General features: G+C 38.9%; 1 protein-coding gene across 1 annotated transcript in view; it reads right to left on the reverse strand.

The window, feature by feature from the left end:
- Positions 1-3345: 3345 nt before the first annotated feature.
- F13B (coagulation factor XIII B chain) overlaps positions 3346-18794 on the reverse strand; it is a 29732-nt gene continuing 14283 nt past the window's right edge. Inside the window, exons 8-12 of the mRNA XM_008268712.5 lie at positions 18406-18588; positions 12456-12656; positions 10193-10375; positions 4294-4507; positions 3346-3577 (exon numbers count right to left, since the gene is read on the reverse strand). Coding sequence (XP_008266934.1) covers positions 3571-3577; positions 4294-4507; positions 10193-10375; positions 12456-12656; positions 18406-18588 — 788 coding nt within the window. The 3' untranslated portion in view covers positions 3346-3570. The remainder of the gene's footprint in view (positions 3578-4293; positions 4508-10192; positions 10376-12455; positions 12657-18405; positions 18589-18794) is intronic.

Here is an 18794-nt window from a genome sequence, read left to right on the forward strand (position 1 = left end):
GTTGTAACCTAGCCTATATTCAAACATTGAGCTTTGGATGCCTTCAAAACTCTGAACTTGGCCTACATCTTTCCTCACTCTGGGAAACTCGTCTATTACTTTAATTGTGATAAATGTCCACTGACTGATAACTCCAAATTATACCTAGTCCAGCATCTCAACACCCACACTTTTTTACATAGAGGGTTGTCAGGGAAGCAGACATTGCGATGGAAACAAGCATCCGAGAGGATTTTAGGGAGTGCCCCCAGATTTATACCCATGGCAGAGAAAGGAAGAAAGCAAGATGGAAGAAGCTGAGCTGCAATAGGACTTCAAGCAGAGATCCCAGCCAACATCCCAGCAGGAACTCAGGAGCCGGGACAACCCTCAGAATTGCCTCTTGGTGGAGTGAGGGGCCTTTTCTCCTGTTTTCAATGCCTGCAGACCAGTCATTGGTACAGGCCAGCTGGGAAGGAGTTACGAACTGAAAGAGAAGGCTCTGTTACTGAGGTGACTCCCGTAAGGGATGGACCATGGAGAGCTCCCAAGCGCTGAAGAGAAGTCTGTCTTTCTGCTGGGAACCTGGGTGGTTCATCACAGGACTGATCAGAAAAATCAATTGGTTAATTAATATTTTCACTGGTCGTCCCACAGACATGTCACAATAACATTTCCAAAACTCAGATGTTTGTGCTAATTTGCACGTCTTACACATTCTTCTTGTCATCTTCCATGGCTGCTTAGTCAAGGCAAAGCCAGGGAGTCCCCCTGAGCTCTTTTCTCTCTGCTCACTTTCATCTCACATCTCATCACTTGCCAGCATGGTGATTTCACATCCTAACTGTCTCGTGAATCAGCCTGGCTTTCACCATCCCCACTGCTGCCTCCAGGGTATATGACTGCATACCTTGTCTAAATGACTGCATCATTTTTCTCCAGGCCACACTTGCCCCTCTTCGATCAGTCTCTCCAAACTGCAGTCACCAGTGTCTGTAAAAGTCAGTGTAAGCATCTTTGTGCATTTGGTGACTTTCAAGGTCTTTAATTTGGACTACAAAGGCCTTTGCATCAGGCCTACCTCTCCTCCAGAGTTATCTTGTTCCTCCTTCCCCACTCCTTTCCACTCAGGCCACACAGGATTTTTCTTAGCTTCTTAGAAACACCATGTTCTTTGCTGCTGTCCACATGTTCTTGCTGGAACAGAAACAATCTTCTTTCTCTGTGTAAATCTTGGGAATCTGTCACTTTCTTGGGCATCCAGGACTAGGCTGTGTCCCCTGGTGTTCACTCACAAGATAGTGTCTTTACTGGCACATTCATCTTCTGGGATTTTTTTATATCTTTCTCCTGTAAGTGCCTGTAAGAGCAGGCACTGTGTGTTACTCACTGGTGGTGTCCACCGCTTAGCATAATGCCGAGCATATGGTGTGTGCTAAATATTTGACAGCACCTTTGCCATTCCCGCTACTTAGAATGTCTTAATCTTGTAACCTTTACACTTTCACCTGCCACCCACATGATAAAAGTTAATCACCACCTCTGTTGTGCTTTGGACCCGCTTCCATTGTTGCAATTTTCAAGTTTTTATTTCTTTCACACTTCAGGCATAAAAGCTGGCAGTTTAGTGGGTGCATTGCTCACAGAATGTTCTACCACCCCATCATATTAAATCAGTAAATTTTGTAACTAATAAATCAGAAGATGTGTCAGGACTAGATACATATTCCCACATGACAGCTATTCACCTTGAGAAAAGAAGGAGCTGCCCAGGATAGACAGAGTGTTCCCCTCTCAGTCCACAAGAAATATCACCAGACAAGCTGCAGGCATCATGCATGCTTTATGTGTGACCCACTGGGCATTTGAGTTTCAACTAGGAGTGTCTTTATCTTTTCTACTAAACTAAGCTGGTAGAATGAGTTCTCTAGATACAATGAGATTAATTCTATTCATCTCTGAATCTTGTATTATCCAACATGTTATATGACTCCCACATATAGCAGGTGTTCAAGATTGTTCATTAATCAATTGATTAATGAGTGGATTACAGAGAATTAACACTTCCCTATCGATATTTAATTTCATGAGATTGACTACAGAAGCACAGAAGATATAATTAATATGGACTCAAAGATAGTTCTACAGTACATATTTTATAGTGAATGAGTTCACAGAGTTGGTACAACTGTGGCTTCGCTTCCAGAAGTTATTTTACAGGACAACATTAGAGAATTTTGAGTTGGGGGTTCGAAGAACGTCATCATCATAAGAAAGTAAGATCTTGAGTGAGAGAACTGGACAGCTTCCAGGGGAGAAAACTATGCTGCACTGACACCCACAACCAGTCCTACAGGGATCCTGAGATCCAGATGGTGCCGTACATGCACTTACAAACGAACTGGAACAACAACAACTGAGAGTACAACTGTTACTTCAGATGGAAAAGTGCCCATGTTGCTGTTTCCGGTCTCCAACATTCCTGGGTAACAATGACACTGGCATCTTTCAGTGCTTGCTGCAAGACCCACTGATTTCCAATTTTGCAATCTGTATGATTCCAGCAATTAATCTAGAAAAAATATTACTTGGAAAGTGTAGAATGTAAAAATTGCAGTAATTCCTTTAGTTAATCATATTCCTCTAATAATATATGAAGACATGGGTCCTTTACTGCCTTGCAATTTGATTACTTACCTTGTTGCAAACACGGTTAACTTAAAACATTCTTTACATTTAGGAAGTTTGGAGAACAGTGTCTTCAGCATTCAACAAAGTAAACCTGTTAATATAATCTCTAATTTCATATCACAGGTTTGGGTCTTTAGTATTAATACAAAAGTAGGAGGCCGACGCCGTGGTGCACTAGGTGAATCCTCTACCTGCGGCATCGGCATCCCATATGGGCACTGGTTCCAGTCCCAGTTGCTCCTTTTCCAGTCTAGCTCTCTGCTGTGTCCCGGGAAGGCAGTGGAGGATGGCCCAAGTGCTTGGGCCCTGCACCCCATGGGAGACCAGGAGGAGGTTCCTGGCTCCTGGCTTCGGATCGGTGTAGCTCTGGCCGTTGCAGCCAATTGAGGAGTGAACCAATGGAAGGAAAACCTTTCTGTCTCTCTCTCACTGTCTGTAACTCTACCTATCAAATAAATAAATAAAAATCTTAAAAAAATACAAAAGTGCCAGAGAATTCTAATATTAATGAAGAAGAGCAAATGCAAATATAAATTTGCACATAGATTGAAAACAATACAGTCCAGTCAATGGACATTAGGAAATGAGACTATTTTGATGGGTAGATCAATTTTTAACAGAAGGAGGATGTGCAGTAAAGTTTAAGTTATATACATCAAATAACCCAACTAGAGGTGAAATATTTTTGGCCTTTATTTATAAATAAAGAAAATGTTTAGCACAAACAATGTAGTTTCAAATATTCAAAAGAGTGAAAATGGAATTTTTAACATTTCTTCTAAAAATTAACTTTTATAAGGGATTTTTATGAGATGTTGAAGTGATTTTCCATGGGTTTACATCTAGGAGCTATTCTTCTTTCTGCCATTTGCTTTATGTCTGTAATGGTTGTTGGTAAGATCAAAAACTTTAGAGAGAGAGAAAGAGAGAGAGAGTGCGTGTCAGTTTTTTTTTTTTAATAAACAGTAATTGCAGTCAAGTATTTATTACAATTATATGCCTTCAATATTTCATTTGAATCATTTGTTATTGGGTACTGATAAGAGCAAGTAACCATACTTGGGACGTCATACCACTAGTTCCTTTTAAAAATCAATGTCACTTATTACACTAACTATTCTTAACAATTTTATTTCTAAGTTATTTACTCTTTTTTTTCCTCTGGGAAACGAGGAATTCAAAATACACTAACACATTTAAATAACAAATAAAATGTTTCTGTTCTGACTTAGACACATTTGTACAACTGCATTGCCCAATCTTTACTGGTTACACTTGAACTTACAATGAAAAGTGGGAGAAAATGTAATCTAGTCTTATCTCAGAACATGTAAGTTCTACACATGTAAATATTGCACATAGAAGTTGATTTATTTATCCAATTCCAGATTGTCACACATATCAAATGGCAAACAATCCTTTGACTTCAGACAACTTAGAAAGCTTGTTGAGTAAATCCTTCCAGGAGTACATGTGGTTTAAGAAAATATGATCCTGTTTCCTTTCCAATGGTGATAAAGTTGGAGCTCCACAACATAACATTTCTGAGATTTACAACGTAATGAACCTCTTGAATATCAGTCTGACAAAAAGAAATAGCTATAGGTGAAAACCTCTTCTTACCTTTCTCTCGCAATGCATCTTGGGTATTTTAAATGCCCTCTGACACACTGAACTCTGAGTTCAGATCCAAGAGTAGATGCCTCAGCTATGTAACTATTTCTTGTACAAAGAAACTCAACATACTCTCCATGGAAAATATAAGGCCTATTGTCAAAATCCCATTTCAGGCGTAAATTATTCTTTTCCATTTCAAAAAAAGATAATATGCAAGGCTCTGGAAAAAAAAAGAAAACTTTCTTGATATATCTTGGTACTAACAGAAATCATATGTTACCTACTAACAAAGACCTTAAAGTTCTCAGAAGTGATAGTGGCAAGTAAATAAGATACAGTGACTGAGTTAGAAAATAGAATCACGCCCAGGAAACAGAGCAGCATTTCCCCCCAGGGCTCTGGATTTGGAGCAAGGGTATGTACTGCCAGTCCTTTAGTTTCATGGATTAGGTTTTTCAAAGATAGTGACCAATAAAAAAGTGTTTGGAGGAGCACTGATAATTATGAACATCTTTGAAATAGTGCTCTTTATCTCTTTAGAAAGTTCAAATAAATTATTCATGAGACAAACCATTGATCATAGAATAGCTAATGGCTTATGGAAATACAAACAAGCTAGATTCTCAATCCTGATTCAAAATTTGTAAACTGATGCTGTCCAAAGTGATTGATAGCTTTCTCACTTTTAAATTTCCAGTTAAATAGATCAGAATTAGAAGGATGACCGGAGTCTGGGAAGGGTAGATGGAGTGGGAATAGAGGGAGATTGAATAACAGGTAGCAAAACATAGTCAGATAGAAGCATTATCTTACAGCTTTGTTCCATAGCACAAAGGACAACTATAGTTCACAGTAATGAACTATACACTATGTAAAGAATTGGAAGGAAGGATCTGCTGGGCTCTATCACAAAGAAAAGAAGGAAATTGAAAGGCTAGTTGCCTAATTTTATTGGTTAGCTCTGTGTATATGTATTAAAATATTATTGCTCTGTATCCCATAAAAATGGACTAGTATTGCATATAAATGAACAACTACTAATAACATGAAATAATTAACTGTCAAAGAATGTCGCAATTGGATTAAAAAGCTTTAAATTCTAAGCATGTCTTTTCCTGCATATATTAAAACAAGAGAGTACAAAATATTAAACTAAATATGAAGTTAACTAACAAAACTTGATTTTTCCCATAAAAATATTTTTTAAAAATATCAAATATCTGCTCATTTCAGAAAATGAGATTTCCTGTGTCCGTGTTTGCTTGGGTGACCTAGTATTAAGGAGTAACTTCTGAGATAGGTAAACATGTCCAGAGTTGCTACTACAGCATGTAAAACACACCTGCAATTAGCAAGTTTACTGATTCAGTTATGTTTTTCAACAAGTGTTTATTGAATGTCCATGTGTCAAATGGTGTGCTAAAAGTTCCTCAGACAATAAAAATGAAAAGATATCAGGAAAACTATAAAATCTTTCAAGTCACTGCAAACCAGTTTTGAAAATGAAGTCAAATTTTATAATTTAGGAAGTCATTGTTTTACAGAATTTGAGATTTTAATTAAAACAAATTTGAAAATTGATTCATGAACCTTCTGCTTTCAGCTATGACAAAGTAGCTCATATCAGAAATAACCAAGAACCAGACTAAGAATTAGTAACTCTGAAAAACAGCTAAGAGAAAGCAAGACTTTCAAGGTTTTAAGAGAACCTCCAAGGTAGTCAAGGAACTGAGTCTCTGGAGGGGGAAAATTCATTCAAATGAGGTCAACATCCCAAGTGTCATTTTCCTTTTGGAAAAGTGCTCATGCTCAACTGAGCTGAGAGACCAAGTAGAGAATGGCCAAGCTTCAGCAGAGCTTTTGAAAATCTCCTGGGATTGCAAATAGACTGATAATAGTTTGGGCAGGCAAAGCAGCCAAAAACTTGAGAAGCTAAGAACTCAGGGGCTGGGAGCATAGAAAAAGGAACCTGATATTCTGCACTGGTTTTCCTTTAGTTGTCTATTGTTGTTGTGGTTGCTGTTGTTGTTAAGATTTTCTTATTTATTTGAAAGTCTGAGTAAAGCAGGGAGGAAGAGAGAAAGACATCTTTCATCTCCTGGTTCACTCACGCAAATGACTGCAAATGACTGCAGCAGGCAGAGGCTGGGCCAGGCTGAAACCGGGAGCCAGGAACACCATCCAGGTCTCTCATGTAAGTGGCAGGAACCACAGGACTTGGGCCATCATCTGAGAAGGCCTGGGATTTAAGTCTGGACTCTACTTCCAATTCTAGTGTCCTGCTAAAGAGCATCCTGGGAGGCAGCAGTGACAGCTCCCACATGGGAGACCTGAGTTGACTTCTGGGAACCTGACTTCAGCCTGACCCAGTCTCAGCTGTTGCAGGCATTTGGGAAGTGAACCAATGAATGAAAGATTTCTCTGTCTTTATCTCTCTCTCTCTCTCTGACTTTCAAATAAATAAAAGTAACAGCAAAACAAAGTTCAAACTGACATACACAAAATAACTGTGGACACAATTACAAAGTAAACTTCTTTAAGTACAAAAGAACATTTACCTAAAAGAAATACTCTTCTATTATAAATGAGGTATCATTGCATTTCAAAGAAAAATATATAATTCATATATATCTCAATGTAATTAAACTAAAAATAAATAACCATAAGAAAGCCAGAAATTTCCTCAAATGTTTAGAACTTAGAAAAGTTCTAAATTATTCAGAATTTATAGAGAATATCTAAATGGACACTATGAACTCAACTGAGTGATAATAAAAACCCAAAATATAAAAATGTGTGGGATGAAGTGAAAGTTGTGCTCAGAGGAAAATTTGTATGCTGAAATTGATAATTTAGGAAAAAATATAAAAGCTGAAAGTTAGTAATCTAGGTGCTCATCTAAATAGGCTAAGAGGGGCAAACATTGTGGTGTGGTGGATAAAACCTCTTCCTGCAATGCCAGCATCCCAAATGGGCACCAGTTCATGTCCCAGCTGCTCCACTTCTGATTCAGCTGCTCAATAATGGCCTAGGAAAAGCAGCGGAAGGTAGCCCAAGTGCTTGGGTCCCTGTTATCCATGAGTGAGACCTGAAGAAGCTCCTGGCTCCTGGCTCCTGGCTTTGGCCTGGCCCAGCACTGGCTGTTGCAGCCATCTGGGGACTGAACCAGAGGGTGGAAGATCTCTCTCAGGTTTTCAAATAAATGAATGTTTTAAAAAATTATAACAGGCTAGAAAAAAAAATAATAAAAAAAGAAGAAATTTGAAGAGAACAAATAAAAGTTAAGAGCATGAACTAATGAAATAGAGAGCAACCTTTTATGAAAGGATTAAAAAATGCAAATGTTAGTTATTTGAAAAGACCTCCTTAGCAAGACATGAAAAGGAGATACGTGCTAACTGCAGTAATAACAAAAGATACATCACTAGAAACATTTAAAAAATGAAGTCATGGGGCACTTTAGGTTGATTAAGTTGACAATATATATGTAATGGACAAATTGCAAAAAAACTATTCCATACCCAAACTGACAGAGAATAGATAATAACTTCATGCCTATTAAGCAAATTGAAGTTGTCATTAAAATCTTCCCACACAGAAAACTCAAGATACAGATGACAACTCTGGTGAATTCTTATAATTATTAAGAAAGAAATAGTGCCAGTCTTTAGTGTCTGCAAATACTAGCTGATAGAATAAAAAAGGGAGAGAACGATCCAACATGGGAAGCGAGATATACAGCAGACCCATAGAATGGCAGATGTCCTAAACAGCACTCTGGCCTCAGAATCAGCCCTTAAGGCATGTGGATCCAGCTGAAAAGCCCATGAGAGTATTTCAGGCATGGAAAGCCAAGACACTCTGGAAAAAAAAAAAAAAAAAAAAAAAACCTAAATGAAAGATCCCCGTGAGATCCCAGTGGAAAGAATGGGTGATCAAAGAAGGAGGTACCTTTCTCTGAAGGGAGGAGAGAACTTCCACTTTGACTACAACCTTGTCTAAATATGATAAGAGTCGGTGAACTCAAAAGGCTTCCATAGCCTTGGCAACTCATGACAAGAGCCTAGGATGATTACTGATGCCATAAACAAGAGTGTCAATTTGTTAAGTCAACAACAGGAGTCACTGTGCACTTACTCCTCATGTAGGATCTCTGTCCTTAATGTGCTGTACATTGTGATTTAATGCTATAACTAGTACTCAAACAGTATTTTTCACTTTGTGTTTATGTGAATGGAAGGGGAGAGGAAGCGGGAAAGGGGAGGGTTGCGGGTGGGAGGGAAGTTATGGGGGGGAAGCCATTGTAATCCGTAAGCTGTACTTTGGAAATTTATATTCATTAAATAAAAGTTAAAAAAAGAAAAAAAAATATTTTACAAAACCAAGATGGAAATAAAAATAAAATTCCTCTATAACCACAAACTAAAAGGAAAAATTAAGTACAATTAAAATCCAAAAGCAAGGAAAGATAGATAAGCTGATTTCAAACAAATTTAAAATAATGTAGGGGCTGGCCCTAAGGTGTAGTGGGTAAAGCCGCTGCCTGCAGTGCCAGCATCCCATATGGGCACCGGTTCCAGTCTCGGCTGCTCCACTTCCGATCCAGCTCTCTGCTGTGGCCTGGGAAAGCAGTAGCGGATGGCCCAAGTCCTTGGGCCCCTGTACCCACGTGGGAAGACCTGGAAGAAGCTCCTGGTTCCTGGCAGGATCAGCGCAGCTCTGGCTGTTGTGACCATCTGGGGAGTGAACCAGCAGATGGAAGACCTCTCTCTCTGTGTGTAAGTCTGACTTTCAAATAAATAAATAAATCTTTAAAATAAAAATAAAATAAAATAATGTAAAAAAAAGAAAGAAAGAAATAGTGCCAGTCTTGCCCAAATTCCAGAGAATCAAATAAAGGGAACACTTCCCCATTCATTGTATGTGGTCAGCAGAAACTTTATAATCAATCTGAAAGGAAAATATCACATCACTCCTACTCATAGAAATAAACGCAACACTCCTATGTAAAAAAATAGCAAGTAGAATCCAACAGCATATCATAAGCATACTTTATCACTAGTATGTGGGATTTCTTATAAGAATACATGCTTTAACATTCAAAAAGAAGCAATATAATCCACTAAATTACAGACAAATTACCAAGATATTAATCATATGGTTGTTTCAATACATTGCTAAAATTAGAAATGAATGAAGATTCTTGAAAATAAGTACTTTTAGCAAAATAGAAAGTTTTTACATCTTTAATTTGGTTTATAAAAATATTTATAACACCACACTTAAAGATGAATTATTGAAAGTTTTACTTATGAATTTGGGAAGCAAAGGCAGTCATTACCTCTCCCATTCAAAATTACTCTAAAGTCCTAACTGGTGAAGTAAGATAGGAAAATTAATAAAAGCCAGAACTAGAAACAAAGAAATGTCTTCCTATTATTTGTACATACGCTGTCTTACCCCTTCGCAGAGCCATGATAAATGTCATTACGTCTGTGAGTATGCCCTGCTAACAAAGCCTTCACGTGTTTCATCTTCCCCTGCACAGGCACTCACTTCCATTCTTGATCCCCAAGTATACACGTGTTTTCTGTGATAGAACCACTCACACTGATTGATGACTCTTAACCTGATTACTCACACCACTGTAGTTTATTCTACATATAGCCCCACACCAAATTGGCACCTGACACATGGATTGCACTTAATAAATAATAATATAATAAACAACTTGACTACAGTTATCTGTGAGCCAGAAGAAAAAAATGGGAGCCAATATTTAAATAGACACACTTAAAAAATGCAGGAGGAAAAGCATTATATTAGTATTGTATCAACTCTAAAATCACAGAAAGTTAAGCATATACAGGTTTACCTTGTTGGAGGTATATCTAGCAGTACTTACCTAAACACTGCGGTGGTGTCGTCCACACTCCTTCTACACAATACACCTCCCTAGATCCTTGTAGAAAATAGTGATCAAAACATTGGTATTCTATTGAGGAGCCATTTTCATAGGTGCCTACTATTGAACCAATAATGACTCCATGTTTAATAAGTGGAGGGGATGCACACATTCCTGTAGATTCTGCAAAAATAATTTTTCAAGTACACAATGAGTATCCAGTGCTTTCAAAATTTTACCTAAGATATGTAAAGGCATTTTAAGGCAGTTCTCAAATATTTTTTAAATATTGTAAACACTTCTGCAACAATGTCAGTTTGTAAAATTTAGTGAAACACTTAGAATCCCATGTTATCATATTTAAATATGTATTTAAAGTATCAAAGTATTGGGGGAACCACTGTGTCATAGCAGGTAAAGGAAACCTCCTGCGGTGCTGGCATCTCATATGGGCACCGGTTCAAGTCCTGGCTGCTCCATTTCCGATCCAGCTCTCTGCCATGGCCTGGGAAAGCACTGGAAGATAGCCCAAGTCTTTGGGCTCCTGCACCCACTTGGGAGACCCAGAAGAAGCTCCTGGCTCCTGGCTTCAGATTGGCGCAGCTCTAGCCATTGCAGCCATCTGGGGAGTGAACCAGCAGATGGAAGACCTCTCTCTCTCTGCCTCTGCCTCTCTGTATCTTATCTGTAAATTATCAAAGTATTAACAATCTTGATTTTATTTTTTCTAGCCAAAAATGAAAGAATGTGAGATGTCTTATAAAGCTATGCTTTCTGTATGCATTCTCTCCCCTTTTTTCATATTATAAGTAATAATCTTGAGATGGGTGTTTGGCCTAGCAGTTAAGGCACCAGTTAAAACCTCTGTGTCCCCCACCGTGGTACCTGCATTTGATTTCAAGCTCTAGTTTCCAACCCTACCTTACCACTAATGTAAACCCTGGGAGGCTGGAGTGATGGATCAAGGAACTGGGTTCTTGCCACCCACGTAGGAGACCTGGATTGAGTTCCCAGTTCCTGGCTGCATTGAGCCCTGGCCCGGCCCAACCATTGCAGGACTTGGGAAAAGAACCAGGGTTTGGGAATACTCTCTTGCTCTCTCTCTCTTTCTCTCTTCTTCTGCTTTCAAAAGAAAGAATATATATTCATATCCTTGGAGCCTATGAAAGCATACACTTGCACCAAGCCCTTTTCTGAGACAATAGGCCCCAGGAAACTCAAAGACCAGTGTTTTACAGCGTTGTTGAGCATTCAGATCAGGGTCACCAGTTCTGTTATAGTCTGGTAATATTTATAAATCCTCTTGATTTTTCCCTTCAAACAACTGACATACTGGGGCCCGCATCATGACGTGGCACGTAAAGCTGCCACCTGTGATGCATGCATCAGGTATATCGCTTCTCGGCCTTTTGGCTAAGATCAAGTGCATGCATCAGGTATGAGCGCCGGTTCGAGTCTTGGCCGTTCCACGGAGGAGGCCGCTCCCTGCTAATGCACCCAGGAAAAGCAGCAGAAGATGGCCCAGGTGTTTGGGCCCCCGCCACCCACGTGGAGGATCCAAAAGAAGCTTCTGGCTCTGACCTGGCCCAGAGCTGGCTGTTATGGACATCTGGGGAGTAAACCAGCAGATGGAAGATCTCTCTCTCTCTCTCTGAAACTTTAACTTTCAAAATAAATAAAATATTTTTTTAAAAATTGACTTATCATAATTAAAGATGTCAACATAGCAACATAGTCATCCAATTAAGTGTATGGAAATGTAAGCAGATTGGAAATTTGAAGTTGGCTCACTCCCAACCTAGACAGTAAGGATGATACTGGTGAATTACTTCAGGTCATTAAAATAAACTTGCAGGGGGCCAGCGCTGTGGTGCAGCAGGTTAATGCCCTGGCCTGAAGCACTGGCATCCCATATGGGCACCGATTCGAAACCCAGCTGCTCCACTTCTGATCCAGCTCTCTGCTATGGCCTGGGAAAGCAGTAGAAGATGGCCCAAGTCCTTGGGCCCCTGCACCTACGTGGGAGACCTGGAGGAAGCTCCTGGCTCCTGGCTTCGGATCAGCGCAGCTCCGGCCGTTGTGGCTAATTGGGGAGTGAATCATCGGATGGAAGACCTCTCTCTCTCTGTCTCTGTCTCTCCTGTCTCTGTGTAACTCTGACTTTCAAATAAATAAATAAATCTTTAAAAAAAAAGATAAACTTTCAGTCCAGGTGGCAAATACTGACCAAGTAAGAACTTTGGAGAAAGCATTACTGTTTTACCTTTCTTAATGCATAAGGGATATTTCACTTCTCCTCTGTTGCACTTCACAGATAATTCTGACAGTGGGGTTGATGGAGATATGTCATATCCCCGTTTACACACGAAATCTATTAAATCACCGTGTAAGACTTTTCCTTCATATTTCCACTTCATCTCTATGTGATTCCTGTTCATGTCATCCACACTAACTGTACATGGCTCTGCAAAACAAAACACTCTTTTAAGTTCTTTACTCCTCTGACAAATATGAAAGTGATATGCTTTTAAAATAAAAATTTGATGGCATCAAATGTCATACTTTATGTTTTATTTTTTCATTATTAAAGCACAACACATGTGTATAATAATATACAGCCTTTTCATTATCAAATGAGTTTATGCATTTGTTTTTGTCTTCATTATGTCATAAAATTAAACCCTCTTACTTTGAAATATTGTAAGCGTTGTTTAGGGAGAGTAAGTACTCAGTTTAATAATGATTTCCTTTTTATAAAGTAAAAACCTTGATGTCAAAAGTGTATTTATTGTATAAATATTCATTGAAAACACGCCATTTGATGTATGAGAGTACTTCAAAACACTTATGGAAACATGGAATTAAAAGATAAGTTCATTAATTGATGGAAAACTTTTGAATTCATGCCTGGTTTTTTCCTCACACACATTTTCCATGAACTGTTGGAAGTCCCCTCACATATGAGTCAACAAAACAAAGACTCATGCCTCCACGGAGCACAGCTTCCAAGGAGAAGAAACGCCCACAATAATTTGTAAATATTTAGCTACTGCATATGAAAGCTTAGATGGCAAAAAGAGTAATGGCAGCAGGAGCTATTAACACGGTTTGGGAAGAAAGGCTGCATTGTTAAATACGGTGTCTGTGGTATGCCTAAGTAAGAAATGACATTTGCACAAAAACTTAGCTGAGGTGTGAACCATGTTGTCTTTTAATGAAACCGTCGCTGGCAGAGCAGGTGAGCAGTGCAAAGGTCCTGAGGTATTTGAGAAAGTACAAGGAAAGGAGAGTGACTGCAGTGCAGGAGATTGGGAAGTGTGGGCAGAGGTTAGAGGTCCATAACGCCTGGAATAACAGTGTGTATGTAGAAAAGTCTCCTCTCTATCACACCATGTGTGAATTAGTGTTGATAATACTTTCAATTCCAACGGATACATCAGATGTGCAAAGCTCTCTCCTCTCCCCTTGATGAAAGTGACTGTCATTTGCTTTGCTTCACTAGCACCACACCTGTCTCAACACAATTTAGTTATAGAGGACAGATTAATTTAAGCCTGGTTATTCCCTAAGGGGTTGTTTCCATACTAGCTTTGCCATCACTGTTTTAATCCACCCTCTGTCCTCAGAGATGTCTATACTCCAGTTCAACGCAATATCAATCACATCATCAAAACTTAATGTCAAAAAGATTTTCACCAAGAGTACTAGGATAATTACAGGTGAAGACATATCTGAATTTGAATAGGAATAGATTCTTAATAATTATTTGAAAGGAGAAAACACAAATGAAAGGTGAGACGTGCACAAGACTTAAGTTTATGTACATTTTAAGATACCAGATAGAGGGCCAGTGCCCTGGCTCACTAGGCTAATCCTCCACCTACAGCACCGGCACCCCGGGGTTCTAGTCCCGGTCGGGGCACCGGATTCTGTCCCGGTTGCTCCTCTTCCAGTCCAGCCCTGTGCTGTGGCCCGGGAAGGCAGTGGAGGATGGCCCAGGTGCTTGGGTCCCTGCACCCCCATGGGAGACCAGGAGGAAGCACCTGGCTCCTCGCTTTGGGCCATCTGGGGGGTGAACCAACGGAAGGAAGACCTTTCTCTTTGTCTCTCTCTCTCTCACTGTCTATAACTCTCTCTCTCTCTGTCTCTCTCTCAAAAAAAAAAAAAATACCAGATAGAAAAAGAAAATTTAAAAAGTCACAATGTCATGATTCCCACATAGATAACATAATTTATGGACACAGTTCTTTTAAGTATGAAGAGTGAAACTGTGAACAATCAATTCATTAAAAGAAAAAAAACTGTGGCCACTAGACAATTTTCTTACAAAATTAACAATCAATGTGAAGTTAAAATGTTCCAAGTTGACATAGATTTAGAAACTACTACTTTAATTCACTGATGGTAGGGTTATAAATCCTAATAAGCATTCAGGAGAATAATTTGGTGATTAAAAAGTCAACATTAAAATTCCAGATCTATTTGATTCAGAAATTTAACTTCAGAAAATCTGATAAATAATAAGAAATAAAACATGGACAAAATACTTGTAAGTAGCTTTTTAAAAATTAAAAATTTTTAATGTACAAATTTTAGTTACATAAAGCACTCTTTCTAGCATAGGAATACTGGACACCACATTTGTCTATAAAGTTCAGTTGATTATGAAATTATATATATATATATCTGAATTATGGAATACTATGCAGCCACTTAATTAGATATTTTAGAAATATATAAAACCGTGCTCATAATAATTTTAATTGAAAAAAAACACAATACTCAAGCTTTGCACAGCATGACAGCCATTTTGGTGGTGGTAGTGGGGTGTGTGTGTGTGTGTGTGTGTGAAGAAACAGATTGAAAAAACAATCATCTAAGTCATTAACCATGAAGAGCAATAGTTTCAGTCAAGGTTGCTGATATTTTCTGTTTATTTCTAGTTACTTCAATTTACTTACCAATTTTCTGGTAAATTCTAATGATTTGCTTTGTAGTTTAAATTTTTTATATAAATAATATTTTAACTCAGGAAGTTTAGTGTGTCACTGTCTATTTGGAGAAGTCACAATGTAACACATAAATGCAACTGTGACCACTTGCATTACTTTTATTTATAATTCTAGGCAGCAAAATCAAAAAATAAAGTGAATGCATAGGTGTAGGACAAGAGGTGAATATTATCTTCTTAAAGTTATCACATTATAAGTAATTACTTAGATAACTGTCTCAATTTTCCACTTGAAACATGAAAAGTCATTATATCATGCCTTAATCCAAAAAAAAAGAGGGGTCAGGGCCAGCGCTATTGTGCAGCGGGTTGAAGCCCTGGCCTGAAGCACTGGCTTCCTATATGGATGCCAGTTCTAGTCCCAGCTGATCCTCTTCCAATCCAGCTCTCTGCTATGGTTTGGGATAGCAGTAGAAGATGGACCAAGTCCTTGGGCCCCTGCACCCATGTGGGAAACCCAGAAGAAGCTTCTGACTCCTGGCTTTGGATCAGCACAGCTCCAGCATTGTGGCCACCTGGGGAGTGAACCAGCGGATGGAAGACCTCTCTCCATCTCTACTTCTCTTTTTAACTCTGTCTTTCAAATGAATAAAATAAATCTTAAAAAAAAAAAAAGAAAGAAAGAGGGGTGGAGTATAGGTGGGAATGCGGGCACGGTGGGAAGAATCACCATGTTCCTAAAGTTGTAATCTTAAATGTATGAAGTTTATAACTGTAAAGCTGTACAGTACTGCATACATTTCTATGGACTTACTTCTAAGAGTACAGTGTAAGAATTTGCCATGGGACCCCAAATCCCCTTAAGCTGAGTAGTAAAAATGCTATCTTAAGTGTTAAAGTGATCACATGAATAGGAATAAATGTTAAGATGATCATATAAATAGGATTAAGTATCTAGTAATAATAATAGAATTAAAAAGGAGTGAATGCTCCAACAAGGGAAGCAGTCCATACAGCAGACTCATAGAATGAAAATCACTTTAAGTAGCATTCTGACCTCAGAATCAGCCCTTAAGGTATTCTGGCTGAAAAGCCCTCAAGAGCATTTCAGGCCTGGAAAGCCAAGACATTGTGGCAAAAAAGTCCTACAAGAAGGACCCCCATGGGTGAGACCCCAGTGGAAAGAAGTTGTCATCAAAGAAGGAGGTACTTTTCTCTGAAGGGAGGAGAGAACTTACACTTTGTTTATGGCTTTGTCTAAATACTGACAGAATTTGTGCATCCAAAAGGGTTCCATAGCCTAGGAAGCTCATGTCAAGAGCCTTGGGTGATCATTGACGTTATATGTAAGAGTGTTAGTTGTTAAATTAACAGGAGTCACAGTGCACTAACTTCCTATGCAGGACCTCTGTCCTCAAAGAGTTGTATTCTGAGAATTAACAGTAAAACTGGTTCTCAAAGATTTATTTCATTTCAGTGTATTAAGTGGAGGATATTCTTGGGTCTCATAAGTCTTAATTATGCCTAATTATCCAACTCCATTGCTTGTTTTCTTAGATGCTTCCTTGATTAATGATAAAACTCATTTTCAAGGACTTATTTCTTTTAATATATTAAGTGGAGGATATTCTTATGTCTCATAAGTTATAGTTATGTCTAAGTGCTCACAAAAGATGTATCATTCTTGGGTGCTTCTTTAAAGTTCATTAAGTGGGCTGGTGCTGTGGTATAGTCAGTAAAGCCATTGCTTGCAGTACTGTCATTCCATATGGGCACTGGTTCGAGTCCCGGCTGCCACTCTTCCAATCCAGCTTCCTACTAATTGCCTGAGAAAGCAATGAAAGATTGCCCAGGTCCTCGGGCCCCCTGTAAACATGTAGGAGACCCAGAAGAAATTCCATGCAGTTGGCTTCATATTGGCTCAGCTCCAACTTTTGTGACCATTCAGAGAGTGAACGAGCAGATAGAAGGTATATCCCTCTCTCTCTCTGCCTCTGCCTCTTTGTAACTCTGCCTTTCAAATAAATAAATCTTAAAAAAAGGTTAATTAAGTTTCTAAAAAAAAGTGAAATTAACTTTGAGATGTAATGACTTTGAACAGCCCTTGTCTCGACTGTGGAGGAACAGTTTGTGTGTGTGTGTGTGTGTGTGTGTGCAAATTGTTGAACTCTTTACTTAGTATAGAGTTAGTCTTCTGTGTATAAAGTTAATTGAAAATGTGGCCAGCGCCATAGCTCAATAGGCTAATCCTCCACCTGTGGCACTGGCACACCGGGTTCTAGTCCCGGTCAGGGTGCCAGTTCTGTCCTGGTTGCCCCTCTTCCAGGCCAGCTCTCTGCTGTGGCCTGGGAGGGCAGTGGAAGATGGCCCAAGTACTTGGGCCCTGCACCCCATGGGAGACCAGGATAAGTACCTGGCTCCTGCCTTCGGATCAGCGCCGTGAGCCGGCTGCAGCGCGCCGGCCGCAGCAGCCATTGGGGGGTGAACTAACGGAAAAGGAAGACCTTTCTCTCTGTCTTTCTCTCTCATTGTCCATTCTGTCTGTCAAAAAAAAATGTATCTTAGTGGAGAATGGGACTGGTACTGGGAATGGGAGAGGGAGGAGGAGGAGGAGGAGGGATGGGAGTGTGGGTGGGAGGATGGGCATGGTGGGAAGAATCACTATATTCCTAAAGTTGTACTTATGAAATGTGTAAAGTTTGTATTCCTTAAACAAAAGGTTTCTTTTGGAAAAAATACATTTAGAGTAGCTAAAAACAATTTTATAGGATCAACAAGATATAGCATGGTCACTCAAGGGAGGCAGTGGTGGCAAGAAGAGTTAACACTGTGCTTAATCAAGGAAAGAACTGGATTTACAAAATCTCCAAAGGACGTTCTGAGAACAGTATAAGCAGAGGCATTGAGGGTTATTGTAGAGGGAAATATTCAGGTAGAGGGAAAACAACACTAAAAGGAATTGGTTATAAAAATTTGATATGGCTAATGCCACTGAATAGAATACTTAAAATGCTTAAAATGGTAATTTTATGTTATGTTATGGTATATTGTACCATAATAAAAACAATAATGGAGTAAGAATTACTGTAATGCCAGAAACTAAGACATTGAAGCTTTTCTCCTGCTAGGAGTGAGATGAGAAAACAATTTGGGGAAAAGGATTTATACATAATCATCTTATTTTTGCTATGAGACACTGTAAGAAAATAACATAAAAATATAAACATGGTAATAAAAGAAATTTAGTGTTTCTCTTTCTTACCCAAGCAAACAGGTGGAGGTGACCATCTTCCTTGCTCACAATGAGATATTTTTGATCCCCTCAGTAAGTAATATTCGTTGCATCTGTATTCCACTGAGGATCCTGATGTGTAACTCAGCCGCGACTCATTGACAACAGCTCCATTGGTTACATTGGGTGGAGGCTTACAATGTTCCTTATTTTCTAGGAAAAGAAATTGTTTCAAAATTAACAGGAACTCAAAACAGCATAATTATATAATGTAGTTACCCAGACTATCGAATCTAAATATTTATACTGTATAATTTAGGACAATGGATTTCCAAATCCATCATAAACAAGATGAGTATTATGCAGCTCCAATATTTTAAACATTTACCAACCAGGAAAGAACATGTTTCCCTGAAAAA

The sequence above is a fragment of the Oryctolagus cuniculus genome, chromosome 13 (assembly GCF_051225735.1).
Source record: "Oryctolagus cuniculus isolate XC-2025 breed Fujian yellow rabbit chromosome 13, ASM5122573v1, whole genome shotgun sequence".
Classification (NCBI taxonomy): domain Eukaryota; kingdom Metazoa; phylum Chordata; class Mammalia; order Lagomorpha; family Leporidae; genus Oryctolagus; species Oryctolagus cuniculus.